Source organism: Ursus arctos, chromosome X, assembly GCF_023065955.2.
Source record: "Ursus arctos isolate Adak ecotype North America chromosome X, UrsArc2.0, whole genome shotgun sequence".
Lineage (NCBI taxonomy): Eukaryota > Metazoa > Chordata > Mammalia > Carnivora > Ursidae > Ursus > Ursus arctos.
The window spans coordinates 83,272,039-83,288,535 of NC_079873.1; the positions used below are offsets into that span (position 1 = coordinate 83,272,039).

The 16,497-nt window shown below is 39.2% G+C and overlaps 1 protein-coding gene across 3 annotated transcripts in view; it reads right to left on the reverse strand.

Moving 5' to 3' along the window:
- Positions 1-16,497, reverse strand: part of MORC4 (MORC family CW-type zinc finger 4) — a 55,361-nt gene that overhangs the window by 30,350 nt on the left and 8,514 nt on the right. For 2 of the 3 annotated variants that reach the window (XM_057313500.1, XM_057313495.1), the window contains exons 4-9: positions 13,126-13,344; positions 12,333-12,479; positions 9,919-10,051; positions 9,494-9,622; positions 5,211-5,330; positions 3,707-3,807 (exon numbers count right to left, since the gene is read on the reverse strand). In XM_057313500.1, the coding sequence (XP_057169483.1) occupies positions 3,707-3,807; positions 5,211-5,330; positions 9,494-9,622; positions 9,919-10,051; positions 12,333-12,479; positions 13,126-13,344 (849 nt within the window). The remainder of the gene's footprint in view (positions 1-3,706; positions 3,808-5,210; positions 5,331-9,493; positions 9,623-9,918; positions 10,052-12,332; positions 12,480-13,125; positions 13,345-16,497) is intronic. The other variant, XM_026478793.4, reaches the window with a different exon arrangement.

Below are 16,497 nucleotides of genomic sequence, written 5' to 3' on the forward strand. Positions count from 1 at the left end.
GCTTGAGACCTGTGACTCCGTCTTCCTTCCATTCTTCTCCCTATTTGAACTGGAATATCTCTAACTGGTATCCTATGCCTGTCTCACCATTATATTTTGGGAGTAAAATACAAAAAAAAAAAAAAGACACAGCTGCAGATGGAGAGGAATTTTACCCTAGGACCCATCAGACCCACACCTGACTTAGATGATGAGATTTGGGGATTGTGAGCTGCTGACATTAAGATGAGAGTTTAGACTTAAGAGTTGCTTCAACAGTTGAGAGTTTGGGGATGTTGGGATGGGGCGAACGTATTCTGTAGGTGAGACACAAACAGATCTCCGAAGGCTGGGGGCAGGTTGTGGTAGGTGGAGTAATGGTCCTCCAAAGACCGTGTCCTAATCCCTGGAACCTGTGAATATATCAGGTTACATGGCAAAGGAGAATTAAGGTGGCGGATGGAATTAAGGTTACTTACTTACCAACTGACCTTAAGAGAAGGAGATTATCCTGAATTATCCAATGTAATCACAAGGGTCCTTAAAAGGAGAAGAGTGACAGCAGAAGAGTCAGAAGCAGAGAAGTAGATGTGATGACAGAAAGCAGCAAGGTCATCAGAGTGATGCGATGTGAGAAGGACTTGACCCACCATCGATGGCTCTGAAGATGGAGGAAGAGGGCCACGCACAGTCCAAGGAATGCCAGCAGTCTCTAGGAGTTGGAAATGGCAAGGAAATGGATTCCTCCCTCGAGCCCCCAGAAAGGAATGTAGCCCTGCTAACACCTGAAGTTTAGCCTAGTGAGATTTACATCGGACTTCTAATCTACAGAACTTGAAGACAGTAAGTGAGCATTGTCTTAAGCCGCGAAGTTTGTGGTAATTTGTTCCAACAGGAAGACAAAACAATTTCTATGATTTACAGACAGAAGTCAAGTATCACTGTGTTTCCCTCGAAAATTTAAAATACCCTATGGCTCCCCTGTGAGTTCGTTAGGTGCAGCTTGGCACGTCGTTTGGGAACTGTGGCTCTAGGACAGGGGTCGGCAAACTACACCCTGTGGGCCAAATTCAGGCCACTCCCTGTTTTTGTAAAAAAAAAAAAACTGTACTGGACACAGCTCATTCCTTTACTTCCTGTCTAGGGATGCTTTTATAGGACAGCAGAACTGAGCGGTTGTGACAGAGACCACATGGCCCACAAAACCTAAAACATTTACTTTCTGGCCCTTCACAGGAAAAGGGTGTTAACTCCTGCTCTAGGACACGGCCCTACTCTATCCAGTCAACTCCATTTCCCTTCACTCTAGCCGTAGCCTCTTATCTCCACTCCCTATATTCGCCCCCATTCTGAGTTCCTGTACTACTTTATACTTTAGATCATGCTATAGCTCCAGCCTGGAATTCCCTTCCCTCCTGTTTCTAAGTCCTGCATCGTTTCAGACAAATCTCAAATTATACCTTCCACCTAAAACCTTCCCTATCTGCTCTATCAGGCCATTTTTTCCTGTACCGTATCACTTAGGTTTTGACTGATCACACAGCCATTTTATTGCTCTCCAAATTGTTTCATGGATGCGACAATTCATTATTACAAATAGACTGTAAGCTCCTCAAAAACAGTAACCGTGTCTTGAATTTCTCTGGAAAATTCCACAAAGCCCAGCCACTGTGCCACGCACCAGTGATGTGCTCAGTGGGTACATGTTCATTGTATTTCTTAAGCCGAAATTCATTCTAAAAATGTTGTCAGTTTGAGCCCTGGTAGTTGCAGCTGAAATCCGATATCCACAACTATTAAAGAGTGATATTACAGATGATTTATTTGTAGACATTCCAGCACTGTGACGGCTGGCATCTCTTTTAGCATTGGTAGTTTTGATGTCCATAATACTCTTAGGATGAGTTTCTGATAGCAGACAGCTTTCTCTAATCCCCGTCTCAAAGTCCCCTATTTTTTTTTTTTAACTAAACACCTTTTCATTTATATAGAATAGAGTAAAAAAGGATAATGATGCCAGAACTGGGATAAGAGTAATGCAAATTTATTATCCTCAAAACACTGTATGTAGGATAGTATACTAGTTTCCTGTTTTTAATAAAATGTGTAGCAGATATTAAGCTACTTAAGGCAAAAATCCTAGAAGTTTATAACTAAATAAACCTACTGTCTATGGAATATCTCTATTTGAATCCCCTGCAACCACCTCAAACTCATGATACTGAAACAAAACATCACAAACCAGGGTCTAATACCTCTAAAATTTAAAAGGTAGATGGGGGGGAGTGTGTGACAGAGATGATATAAGAAAGATGTTAGGTGATGTTTAATATCTAATATTTGGATTTCACAAATCTTAACTATTTGGTTAATCACCAGAAATTCACTGTTCTTTTCACTCAAGAGAAATAGAATGACTGGCTCTGAGACTTATCAAACTGATGTCGTTTCTAAACTTCCACTCCGAAGAGTCAAGTCCTCATCAAAGATCTCCATTCTGGACCAGACTCACATTTAAAAGGCCATTTTACTTAAATGGAGGGCAGGTAGTAACTATACCCACTGAGTAGCCCTAGTGATCAAGAACCAACTGCCTTGAAATTCATTTAGGGTTGCCATCCAAACAGCTGTCTCTTTTTCAAGCAGGAAACCTAAAATTCCTATGGTTTCTGATAAACTGACGTAGAAGAGTTAATTTTATTACATTTTTGGTGTACATACCAAAAGAGATTTGGCGAAATACGTTTCCCCCTCTCTAAAATTTGCTACTGAGGCTTCAAGGAGAGTGACACCAAATATCCTCATACCTTCTCTCTCCCTACTCCCCGAACACTGCTTGCCCCTTCGCGCCTATACCTCCCTGTGTTTAGAATGTCCTTGACCTCCAATTTCTCCTTCAAGCTTAAGTTCAAATAGAATCTGCTTTGTGAAGCCTTGCAGGACTCCTTCAGGCATATTTAAAGGCTCTTCCCATTTTGCATATATCCCCCACTGAAGCAATTATTTTATAGGTATGTGAGTTTCTTATGTGCACATATCTCATCCCATTTGTTCATAGGCATCAAGGATTCTTACCTTTCATTCTCTTCTGTCCCTAGTACCTAGCACATAGGAGATATCTCATACTTGGTGAAGGAGGAATGAATGATTCATTCCTCCCGAAAAGTTTTACAACAAACTATTTTATCCTGGCTTTACTGACTCTTTTGTCTTCTAAAAATATCCTTGCTGCTTCAGCCTCAATGTCAGGTTCCTTTTTGATTCTTTTCTCATCTCACCTATGAAATCTAGATGCTTCTATGAAAACACACATGTCTTTCCTGCTGCTTTCCTCTCAATCTGTTCACTGGCTTCAAGAAACTCTTTTGGAACAAACTTCAAACTGTGGCTTTTTTCCCCCCACATAATCGATACCTGCAGATCCTTTCATCCCTTTTCATTAAGATCCCAACTCTTTGTTTCACCAGAAGTATTTTATGAAATGACTCCCATGCTCTTTCCATACTTTTTAAAGGTTTATCTCAACTGGGCTCTCTCTATCATGCATCAGTAAGTTTTAATGGAAAAATTAAATCGTTTTATCTCTAATCTTGGAAGAGTGATTTGAAGGAATTCTCAGTTAACTCATCTGGCTGGCTTTTAGCGATGATTTTAGAGGCTTCAGAGAATAGAACAGAATTGTATCTGAAGAAACTATCAGAAACATGCCAGGTTGGGTGTGACTCACCGGTACTCTTTGGTGTACTCAAAGTCTTGTTTGTTGTAGGCAGGTTTTAAGAAATTGCACTCGATGACTCCAATTACTCCCACACCTTCTCCATGAGTTGGCTTTGAAAAAAAACACATTAATTTCAACATTTGCATTACTGTTGACTGTCTGGAGGCATTTCCTTTTGATTTTAAGCAGTAATAGAAAGGTTACATAACATTCAAAGGCAAGGAAAGCACAGGAATATCTAGAGAAATACTCAGAATGTACTTGAACAGACTGTAAGTATTAAACTGAACTGGAGCCTCCAACCAGTTCTAAGGCAGAGATTTTCAAACTACGATCCACAGGTTCTCTAGGATTTTCCAGGGATTAACTGCCATCTCTACTTCACACACACTACTTCCACTTTCATCCGTTTTATATTATGGGATGGCCATAAGATTTCCTTTGAACAAAGAATAACAATACTAAAAAAAAAAAAGTCAAGGCTACGTACTACCGTTCTAGGGAATGGAAACCAAACTTCATCTGAAAATCGATTTTAAGGATGCTGTGGGAACATGACACTATTTCATTAAGTAATTTGTACATAGGTAGGCTACCAAACAATTACTAAAGGGAGTCCGACTTGCAGTGGTTATTAATGGCAAGCTGATACAAGAGATTTTTGGATTTAAAAAGTCAAGGTATAATCAGACTGGCATACAAATATGAGTTGTACATATAAAGATTATATAACAAGGAAAAGCAACACAGGCTATAAACTAGCTGTCCTGGATCTTATATAACTTTGTCCTACTGTGTAATACAAAGTGGTTTATCATTATCCGTGCTTTAGCAATTTTATCTGTAAAACAGGAATGAATAGGATACTTGTGGATATTACTACTTTAAATTGCCATTAAAACATTAAAAAATGATGGTAATATTTGTCCAGTTCAGTTTATAAAGTATTTTCACATACTTTATCCCATTTAAGTCTCTCAACCTTGTAAGCTGTAGAGTAAGCAGAGCAGGTGTAATTATTCGTTGTTGTTTTTTTTTTCTATTTTACAGGGAAGGAAAATGAGCCTCAGAGAAATTAAACAATTTAGTGGAAGTTACACAGCTTTACGTGGAAAAGCCAGAACTCAAATCCTGGTCATCAACCACTAAATTTTACGCTGCTTCCACTGTGCCTTATTGTCTCCCCAAGAAAGTAGAAAGAGCTCCCTCAAACATCAATAAACTGATACACATGGCAAAGTTGCCGGTGGTCTAATACTATCTCTTCTCAACGGCGACCTAGAAAATGCCTTGAGTAAAGCTCTTGGATTGACCAACCTCTGTGAAGAATGAGAAGTAGAAAGAGCTTTTCAACAAAAGACAGCTCACTGGTAACATGGAGTTCCAGGATCGGATTTAACAACCATCACAAGATGGGAGTAAAAGCCATTAATGAGTCTATCCTCGTTGCAAAGTTTAAATCCTCGTCCTCCTCTTTTCAGCCTTCTATGACAAAGAAACATTAGCCACTCACCTTCACCTGGCATCCCACCTTCTCAAAAGACTTTATGAGTCGGTTGTTATGATACATCATTACTCCAAACTGGTTATTATTCTTGCAAGAGAACCCAAAAGTTATTTTCACCTGCTTATTCTGAGAAGAAAATCATTAAGGAGACAAACGCCAGGGGATTTAGCAGACAACATTTTGCACTATGTTATAGCAAAAAACATCAAATACCATTGGATAGAAATTGGTATGACCTTTCCAGGGGACATTTAAAAAATCTGTAGCAATAGCTTTAAAAATATTCTTAATCTGTGACCAAGTAATTCTCTTTCCAGGAATTTATCCTAGAGAAACAGCCAGGAAAGCCCATAAAGGTTAATGAGTTACAGAGATTTATCAATTAGTTATAATGACAGGAAAACAAATAATTCAAAAGTTTGACAATGAGGGAATGACTAAATAAACGTTGGTCTATTCACATGGTCTATTATGTACCTCTTAAAATGATGTCCTTGAAGAATACTTGGGAACATCAGGAAATGTTCAGAATATAACAACAAGCATTATCTAAAAATATGTATATATAAACACATGCATAGAAAAGAGAGTAGGAAAATATACCAAAATACCATCAGTGGTTTAAAAATTCATCAACAATCCCAAAACATTTCTTAACCCTTGCTAAGTTGCGTAGTTTGCTGCTGGGTAAGACAGGAGTCGTAACTAGTACAACACAAATCCACACAACTCCAGTTGATGCTTGAAGAACATGGGTTTGAACTGCACAGACATACTCGTGTGTGGAGGTTTTTCATAAATACACTGGAACCATTTTTGGAGATTTGTGACAATTTTTAAAGACTCACAGACAAACTGTGCAGCCCAGAAATACCAAAAGACAATAAGAAAAAGTTAGATATTATTCTAAGAACACAGTATATAATATCATACAAAATGTATGTTAACTGTTTATGTTATCAGTAAGGCCCTCCCGCCAAAGGTAGTTAAGTTTTCGGGGTGTCAAAAGTTATACTCAGATTTTGACTGTACAGGGGGCAGGTGCCCCTAACCTGCACTGTTCAAGAGTCAGCTGTGTAAGCAATAAGTCCTGCTAATCATACAAATCCCAATGAAAGCAAAAGCACCAAGAACAAAATCACTTTTAAAGTTAAAATGACAATGAATAGTCCTGTTGCAATATGTTTCATGGGAAGAAGTGAACAAGCTTGGACAGATGAAAGAAAGTGAATTATGATACATAAAAAATGAACATGATGTGCTTTTAGCAAGTTCTATTTGATTTAAAAACCAAGGTAGGGGGTGCCTGGGTGGCTCAGTCATTAAGCGTCTGCCTTCCGCTCAGGGCGTGATCCCGGCGTTATGGGATCGAGCCCCACATCTGGCTCCTCTGCTATGAGCCTGCTTCTTCCTCTCCCACTCCCCCTGCTTGTGTTCCCTCTCTCGCTGGCTGTCTCTATCTCTGTCGAATAAATAAATAAAATCTTTAAAAAAAATAAATAAAAATAAAAACCACGGTAGGAGAGGGAGAAAGACAAAGGGGGAGACATAGAAACTGAAATTTTCATTCGAACAAATACTAAGAAATCTTCACGTCCAAAGGAGTTAAAATTTGTTACTGATTCAAAAAATGATCTCCATTGCCCCCTCTACGTAATAAGCTACTCGCATCAAATCCATGTAACTAATGGGTCAGGTATGATACAAAGGCATCATACAAGTGGGTACATAACACAATGATGTTTGGCTCAGAAAATATGTTCTGGGCTCCAGAAGTTCCAATCAAACGTCAGGTAAGACCCTATTCCAGTGAAAAAGCAAAACAGGACAAACTCCCCAAAACAAACCAACCAAAACTCTATACCATAAAATTAACATGTCAAATTCTTCTGTTGCACGTTTTTAAAATTCTAAATCATGGGGTGGGAGTACACTGGGGTAGGAGGTTCCCCAAATTAGTATAAGGAGAAAGGACAAGAAGAGAAAAGAGGCCTTTGATAACTGAGGAATAAATAAGTCAACCTCAGTGTTCTTGTCCCTCAGTGACCTTGGGTGAAATTTTATCAGGAGTTTCATTTCATTCATGCCTATAGTGAATTTGTTTAGCCCAAATTTTAATAGGGGAACGTAAGTAGTTTAATGGGAAGGAGGACTGAAGTACATATCAAATGCACTGCTGTTAAAAAAAGAAAAAAATGGGGCGCTTCTGTGGCTCAGTCTGTTAAGCCTCCGACTTGTGATTTCGGCCTAGGTCATGCTCTCAGGGGTCATGAGACTGAGCCTGCATGGGGCTTCCCGCTCAGCAGGGACTCTGCTCGAGATTCTCTCTCTCTCCCTCTACCCCCCCCCACAGGCTCCCTCACTCTCTCTCTCTCTAACAAATGAATAAATCTTTAAAAGAAAAAAAGAAAAAAAAAACAAGCCCAAATTGGAATCATTTGCCCCCGCAAGACAACAAACCAAGACTTAGTTAATGGTTTCAACCAATTAGTAGTATGACCTTTCAACAGTCAATCTGAAATTTCCTGATCAGCACTATGTACAGGATAAAAACCCTGCTGTTCCCTCCTCCCACAAAAAAAAAAGGTGACCCGGCCTAAAAGAATCCTTTCTTTTCTTTTGCTAACGACTTTTTGCCCCACCCTCTAAATACCTTCCATTTTGTATAGCTTCTGGGAACATCTCTTAATTGCTAAGTGGGATGCTGCCCCAATCACGAATCACTTAACAAAGCCAATTAGATCTTCAAATTTACTCAGGAGAATTTTGGTTTTTAACAATGAATATGAGTTGCTCTGATACAAGCCCACAGAAGAAAGAAGCTGGAGGGCAGAAACGTGGTTCCCTCCCCCCCCCCCCCCCGAGAGAGTAGTTAGAAAGGACTTCTCTAAAACCGGCTCTGTTAAACCTAGGACACTAAGATCCTAGCCTACATACAGTGATATTACAACTAATTAACCTACAGAGGTAACAATGCTAGCTCTGAATTTGTTAACGTGGGCTTGTCCGGGGCTCTTTTTTTTTTTTTCTTTTTAAAGCTTTTGTAATAGAGAAGGTATGTGTTCCCAAAAAAGGAGAAAATCGATTGACTTACGAGTAAGGACTTACACTGCTTTTAAAAAAGGGAACAATGATTTCTAATTTTTGGTCAGGGAAGAAAGGCAAAGCAAACTAGATAATGCCTCTGATAAAGCAAATCAAGTGTGAACATGTTTCTTGGGCCAAGAGCTGTGTTTAATTACTAGAAAATAAATTATAAGAGCAATTCTTCCCAACCGCTTAGGAGTTCACACCCTTTTGAAGACTTTGTTTCTACCCCAAAAGCCATCAACAGAGATGGACCTCATTTCCATAGTTCATCTTAAGATTTTTTTCAAGCATCTTAAATCCATTCCCAGTGCAATGGGGGGTAGAAGTGAAAATCAGTAATTACTCCTTTGAGTGGCTGCCATTATGACAAGTACCAGGAAATCCATGTCAAACTTGTCGAAGATTTACCTCACCTTAGAAAATCAACCTTTAATTTCCACTCTCCTAACTTCCATCAATTTAAGTCTGGACTTATTACAACAAAAATCACACTATGCCCAAAAGATTAACAAGTTTTAGTCAATATTTGCTTATTTCAATCAATGTAACTGTAACAAAATTCCAGTACAAACCAAACGGCGTGGATCATTCCTCATTGCAGAGATTCTCAAACCTGGCTACTCATTAGAATTAGCCAACAATTTAAAAATAAATAAATATTTCCTATTTAAAAAAGAGAATTCAGAATCTATTGAACCAGAATCTCCAAAATCTCAGGATGCTGTGTGATTTTAATAATTTCCAGGCGATTTCTGATAAAAACTGATACATCGATTAGCATTTAAGAAATACCTTTAAAAAAGAAAGAAAAGAAATACCTTCCCAAAGAATATACTGTAGGGATGCCTGGGTGGGTTAGTCAGTTAAGCACCCGACTCTTGATTTCGGCTCAGGTCATGATCTCAGCGGGGTCCTGAGATCGAGCCCAGTGTTGGGCTCCATGTGGAGCCTGCTTGAGATTCTCTCTTCCCCTCTCCCTCTGCCCCTCCACCCCTCCCTGCTCTCTCTTTTTCTCTCTCTCTACAAATACACACACACACACACACACACACACACACACACATATATATACTTTAACAGGATTTGTATTATAACACAACATTTTTCAATTGGAAAAAGAAAGGTTTTTGTTTTCCTATGCCAACTTGGAAATCTAATCCTGAAATGAAGAGGTCAACTTCATGTAGTTGTAAGGATACTGTGAAGGTAGGTTTATATAAATCATATCCTACATTGGCCAGGCTCTTGGCAATCATCTGGGTAGTCACCTTCTTTTGACGCAGAAAAATTTTCATTCGTGGCTTCATATACAGAATACCACAAAATGCCTATGGAACAGTGAAGGGAAAATTATTATAGGACATTGTCAATTCTACTGACATCCTCGTAAAACACTGCTAGTGACTGAGATCTATTCTGGGCAAAGATTTGGCTTAGTTTCTACACCTTGTTATGAAAGTGCTATTGATTCTATTAGCTATAGTGGAGACAGTGAAAAGGAATCCTAGCACAGGGCTAAGAGTTTGTCATCTTTACCTAACTAAAGTGAGATCTTGTTCTATAATATTTTCAAGTTACAAGAAACCTTACCTCTCATTGTGAAAGGAAAACCACTCTTACTCACCCGTAAAGAATACTCGGTTTCTGGCAGCTCACAGGTAACACCACCAGGCTCTTTTTCTTCTGTGCCAAAGTCTGATACCAGGATGTCATACTGATCTGTATCAAAGTCCAACTCAGACTTTCCATCTTTATTTCTGGGTAAAAGAGACAAGTACCAATCTAACAAATACTGGCTCCAAAGGACAAAAATGCACTAGGAACCCAAGAGAAAAGAAACAACATGAGCCAAAACTCAGACACCTATTTCTTTCCCTATCAGTGCAAAGGAATTTATAGTTCTATAAATTCTCTATAAATTACTTGGTTTGAAGATCACACAATATTTAGAGGTATTCCCAGTCTAAACAAATCAACTATGTTTCATAGAAGTGGTGATGCCAGGTACAGAAGAAAAGGGAAAAAAAGGGGAAGGTGGAAATGTCTGATCTGATAAATCAAATGGATGTCAGCTGCCCTCACAGTGCAATCTTAAAATAGATCCCAGCTTTCTGGGTATTGCTGGGTAGGTCATTCAGCATCATCTTCTCCAACCGAATAAATAGAGGAATGAATCAAAACCTACTTCTGATTTCAGCAATGGTATAAGGACTAATGAAATACCAAGATTCCCCAGATCTAATCCTATTTCTTCAAGGGGGAAAAAAGGTTGCTATAGAAACAGCATATATCTGCGAGTCCTCTGGAATATCATTTATGGAATTATCATTTAGCTCTAATAGTACTCCTATTCCTTCCATAAGGATCCTTCTTCTTCTCATAATCCTTTTGGGCCACTTAGCTTTGATCCATTCCAAGATCACTAACAACTGCCAGGGTAAAAGGGCAAGACCCATCTTTGTTCCTAGAAAAACTCAAAACAAATGACGGGCTATAGAGAAAACATATATCAGAACAACAGTTCCCACAGTTTGTTCTGTGGAATCATAGTCCCCCCAAATACTCAAATAAGAAATAACTAATATGGGTTGTTTGACTGAATAAAACTGGGAAACAATTCCTGGCCCTCAAGGCCACCTCAGGTTCCACAAGCTCAGAGCCGCTGTGTTGCAAATGTAGCTCCTTCTTCAGGGCTGGCCCAGAGCCATTATGGTCTGTATGAAGCCCACCTCACTATAATAGCATATTCTGAATTATCCAGGGTATTCCTGATTCTTGCTACCTCACCCTACTCTCAAGCATACTCTGAGGAGACTCCCCGTCCGCCCTGCCCCTCCACCATTCACCATTCAAGGAAAAGGGGTCTGGAGAAACTGGTTTTTTTTAAATTGGGAAATACCACATACTATTATTTTGCTCTCTTAGACATTTTCAATGCAGACTGAAATAACATTAGCATATGAAAGCCTCTGAGAAGTCCTGCAATAAGACAACATGGTAAATTTTGTTTAAGCCAGCTTTCCCCACAGTTATTTGACCATGGAATCTTTTATTTACGTAATGCCTAATACCATATAACTGTGAAACAATGTACAAAGAAAAAAGTCTGCCTAATATGTTTAAATCACTGGAAACAACATAGGAAAATGATCCTTTATTATAAAAATTACATTACTTGAGATTTTTCCCAGGAGGAGACGGGAGAATCTAAATTACCAGTGTGTAAAAAAAACCCTCCTTACATTCTTCTTTTTAATTGAAAGTACTCTGTATAAACCAGCATAGTTTTTATATAGTTTTACCCAGCTAAGAAATGAGGCAAAATACTTTACCTAAGGAGAAAAGGAAGAGTGAATACATCTGGTACCCTGTTCTACTAAATATACCAGTATCCCCTCTATTTTATATAAAAGGTCTCTAGATTTTTGTGGACACTGTTAAATGCATTGCCCTTGACACGACAAGATTAAACAAATGATGACATATACTAAAGTTTTTCTAGATGGTTTTATTAGCTCCAAACGCATGATGTGAAGCCAGCCTTGTTACTGTTCAGATTTATGTGCTTCCAAGATTTTCATACTTCTAATCCAGCTACTCTGAAAGCACAACTAAGAGGTCCTTACATTTAAAGATCATATTGTGCTTTGTTATTCTAATTTGTCTTTCTCATACTTCATTTTCATTGTCAAATATATAAAATAACTATCATCATCCTATCTCAAAACAATGTCCACGAATATAAGATGTTCATAATGGATTCTGAAGATCTTAGAATAATGTTGAACTGTCTTGATTATTTGTGGCAACAGCCTCGGGATACACATGTCTCCACTTTATCAAGCTCCACATTTGACCAGTACAGACCACTTTCTCAAACGGGAGCGGTCATTCCAAGAAAGTTAAGGAAAGCTATGCAATGAGACATAAATATGTATCAAAATTTGCCTACTCTGCTTTTCTAAAGAGATTTCTGAAAATGTCCTTCATCATACTAACCTTTGCTTACTCGAATCTATCACCCTTGAGATACTATACCTGCGGATGTTCCAAATGAGAACACGAGTGCCTTTTTTGCCTGGGATGGCATCAAACTGGGACAGCAGGTCATTTTCACTGTTGAAAACTGAATAGTTCAAGATGGCTTCTAGGCTGGGCAAGGAATCCTCAGTAATAATCATTTTTTGTAAAACCAAATACAGTCAAAGAAAAATTAATATCTTAAAAGGATGCTATCAATTAGGAAGATCTGTCTTTTGGGTTGCATGTTTAGACAAAATATAGACATACAGTCAGAAGCATGGGCATTATTGCTACAGAAGAAAGGAAAAGGGGAAAATGGAGAAAGGTCGCAGAGACAAAACACCAAAATCAGTTACCCCTGCAGACTACAGCTTCAAAGATACAGTGTAAACAAAGGCTATTTAAGAAACAGGTCAAAGGCTGAATTTTTAGCCTCTTTAGAAGCAATGCGTTCAAACTTTACTGCTGTGCTGCTTCGGTCAAGACAACCTGTCATCTTACAGAAATAACAGCCTGTCTTAGGTACAGGGAAACGAGCCATTCTGCTATCAGATAAGCTGCCAAATAGTATGTATCTGAAAACAATGGATATTTCAATACAATAAAAAACATTTCTAAGCTTCTATCAACGGTACATTTATTTTTAAAAGTATTTCATACAGTGAAATTCCAGGTAAACTAAAGACACTGGAATACCTCTTTAAATATGACAACTTTTGAAAGCTGGATTTGAGCTAAGACAAGAGCTTTCTATCATAATTAGATCAGACTCATTTTTAACCAACATTCACCATTTCCAGAAAGGATATTGTTTTGCTGGTTGAATGGAACAATTGGTACAATAACTGCCTGGGCCTGGACACATTCCAGATAGGTCTGTGACAGGAGTCCAACAGTGAGAGTACCCCCATTCTTGGTGAAGACAAGAGCGTCCTTTCCTAGCCGCATGGAACCTGACTTGAAACCGTTACCAAAGACCCCGATGGGACACTGGCTCTTCTTTATTACTTTATCTGTAAAGCCAAAGCTGTAATTACACAAGAAAAAAAGAAATCAGAAAAAAAAAGAAACCAGAAAGGTAAAAAGCATCATAAGACAGGCTGACAGGCAGAATGGCTTATGAGTAAAACACACTTATAAAAAGTCACTCCTTCTTTCTTCCTTTCGGTACCTCTGGGCAAAACTATTAAGTGAAAACCACAGGAAATTACTATGAGGTAACGGCCCGGATTCTCCTGTGTGGCTGGTGTGTGTACACAGACACCTCCGCCACAGGAGAGTCGCACTTGACGAATGTCAAGATGGCCTCTTCTCACTGACTAACAGGGAGAACTGGAGGCAGCCGTGGGCAGCTGCCTTTCTTGTCTAGACACAATGGTTCTGACTGCTAATAGCGAAGTTAGGGTAGGGTGAAAGTGGTGGTTATCTCAGAGTGCGCCCAAGCACGGGTCACAAAAGGAACCGATAGCAGCACTGGTCAGAAGTACGAGATCTAGGGGCGCCTGGGTGGCGCAGCGGTTAAGCGTCTGCCTTCGGCTCAGGGCGTGATCCCGGCGTTATGGGATCGAGCCCCACGTCAGGCTCCTCCGCTATGAGCCTGCTTCTTCCTCTCCCACTCCCCCTGCCTGTGTTCCCTCTCTCGCTGGCTGTCTCTGTCGAATAAATAAATAAAATCTTAAAAAAAAAAAGAAGTACGAGATCTAGATCACCCTTCTAGAAATCAGAAAAGCCAGAGGTTATATATCTTAACAATTTCCACCCTCTATCCAAAGGATAATCCTTCCAATTCTCAACCTCTGCACCATCTGCTGGGACAGTTCATTGGAATGTGGCCAAGGGATAAAAATAGGTAGGTCTGCCGCTGAATATCAGCAGGCAGCTGCGGTATGAGGGCTCTCTGGTTTTATTAGGGACCTTTCACTGTGTCACCTCAACAATCTCTGGAGCCAGATCCTTTCCCGTGCTTAGATTCCCCATTCAAAACCAAAAAAAAAAAAAAAAAAAGAAAGAAAGAAAGAAAGAAAGAAAGAAAGAAAGAAAGAAAGAAAGAAAGAAAAGAAAAGAAAAGAAAAAAGAAAAAGAGAAAGAAAGATACGAAATCCAGAAAATGATGATTGGCTTCCTCATATGTCTTTCTCTCACCACAAATAAAACTAATTTTAAGGACTGCTTCTCTCCAAAGTGTACAATGTTGTACGCTATCATTCATTCGATCAATGTTTACTGAGTCCCTACTACGTGCTATGCATTGTACTAAGCACTGGAGACACAACTGTTAATAATAAAAGACATGATTCTTGCCTTCATGGTTTACAGTCTAAGGAAGGATTTCATATATTACAGATTAGATGCTTCTCCAATATCAACAAAAGAGACACTCTATCTGCCACGGCTGAGTGGCTTGGCCTTGGCTCTTACTCTTCGGAGCAGGGCTGAGGTGCCTGGTTTCTACTTCCTGAAGGCTGTGGCTTGCGCTTACTCCCTAAGAAAGAGGGACCACCTTTTAATTTTCTATTTCAAAGTGTTACACAATAAAACCATTATGTCCTTCTAGACACTTCCTAAGAGCTTTGTATATCCTACAGATAAATCTAACCAAGTAAAAGGTAATTTCTAGGGCAGCAGTTCCTTGGAAAATACCAAACGATCATTGAGTTTCTGCCATCTATGGGCCTCAGTAATCCAGGAAATAAACTTATGAAAGCTGGTGAAATTCAGGCATTCCTAATCCTCCTGTGTAAGAAGTGCTTAGAAAAGATGGGAGTGGTTAGGACGATTAAGTTATATACTGTCTGTACAGTATATTTTAAATTATAAAGTAATATTTAAACCTCAATTTTAAACTAACTCTAGAAGTCATTCTGAGAACTGTCCTGGGCTCTCCTCTACCTCTACTTCAGATCGAATGTCCTATCTAAAACTCAGGACTCTTCATACACAGTAATCTCACCTACCACACAAAATGAATCTATATGGTTATTTGGACTTAAACCATCTCTAGTGCCTCACAAGCTTCAGTTCGGTGGTTAAGGGAAAGTGGTGAAAATAGGGAGAATCTATACAATTCCCTTAATTTCCCAACCATTCCTGACTCTTCTGCCATCTAACACCCATTTTTCCCTTTGTAAGTATAAATCCTCATTGTGTTACTTAGTTTGGAGAGCCCTGATGACTATATTAGGTTGAAAAGGTAAGTAATAGCTCAGGGCCAGAGCCAGAAATGGAAAAGGATAAGAAAAACGAGAGGAGAGGAGCCGGAAGCTCTGAATTTTGTTGTTATGTTCCACTTAACCCATCCCATGTGTTCTTTTATTCCATCTACATTCCCGTGTTAGGTATTCTATTTAACTGAAAATTATGGAACAGATGTCAGATCCCGATCAAATAACTACCAAGTATCAAAGCCCTCACAACGAAGAACAGAATTGTAGGGATGTATTTTATATAGTTTGGTATAGTTCACTAATTTTCCGGAGATCTCTTGGCTTAGATAGGTGGCTTCCCTACGTTAAGTCCTGTTCTAGCCTTTCGTGTAAGAGACAGCAGTGTTTACAGACCGGGGGGAAGGGGGCCGAATACCAGCTTTTTGAGTAGAATCCAGGGAGATAGCAGCTTGCTCCCGAGTTCCTTAAAATGTCAAGATTCTAGAATCTAAGGAGATCAATTTAAACTGGGACTCTGACCAATGAAACAAACGTCAGCAAATCCGTGGACACACGAGGGCGGGCAGTGCTGTTTCCTAGATATACTGGTGATGTAATATGGAATGCGAAACAATGGAACACTGCTAAGCACAGTTATTCTCTGGCTGTTGTTTTAGAAGAACAGACCTACTAGGAAATGCACTTCTGAGCAGAGGTGGCAAATACCTTTAATCCACGGATCTGTGGCTCTTTTTAATCCTTGACCTTTGAAAGAGGTTTTCTACCTCGTGGAGAAAGGCAGCTCGGCAGCTAGACTAGATGCCTCACCCTATCGCCAGAAGCTAAAGAGCATTCACTGTGGACTTTAAAGGAATTTAATGATAGGCTTTTCCTTCTTAATTTGATTTTCATTGGGATTCTGTGTTTATGGGAGAAACTTGCTACAGTTAGACAACTATTTTATTAGCCTGGAAATAGGAAGAGTAACATGAAGAGCTGGAAAATGTGGATAGGATTATTACAAATGTTATTGTGAA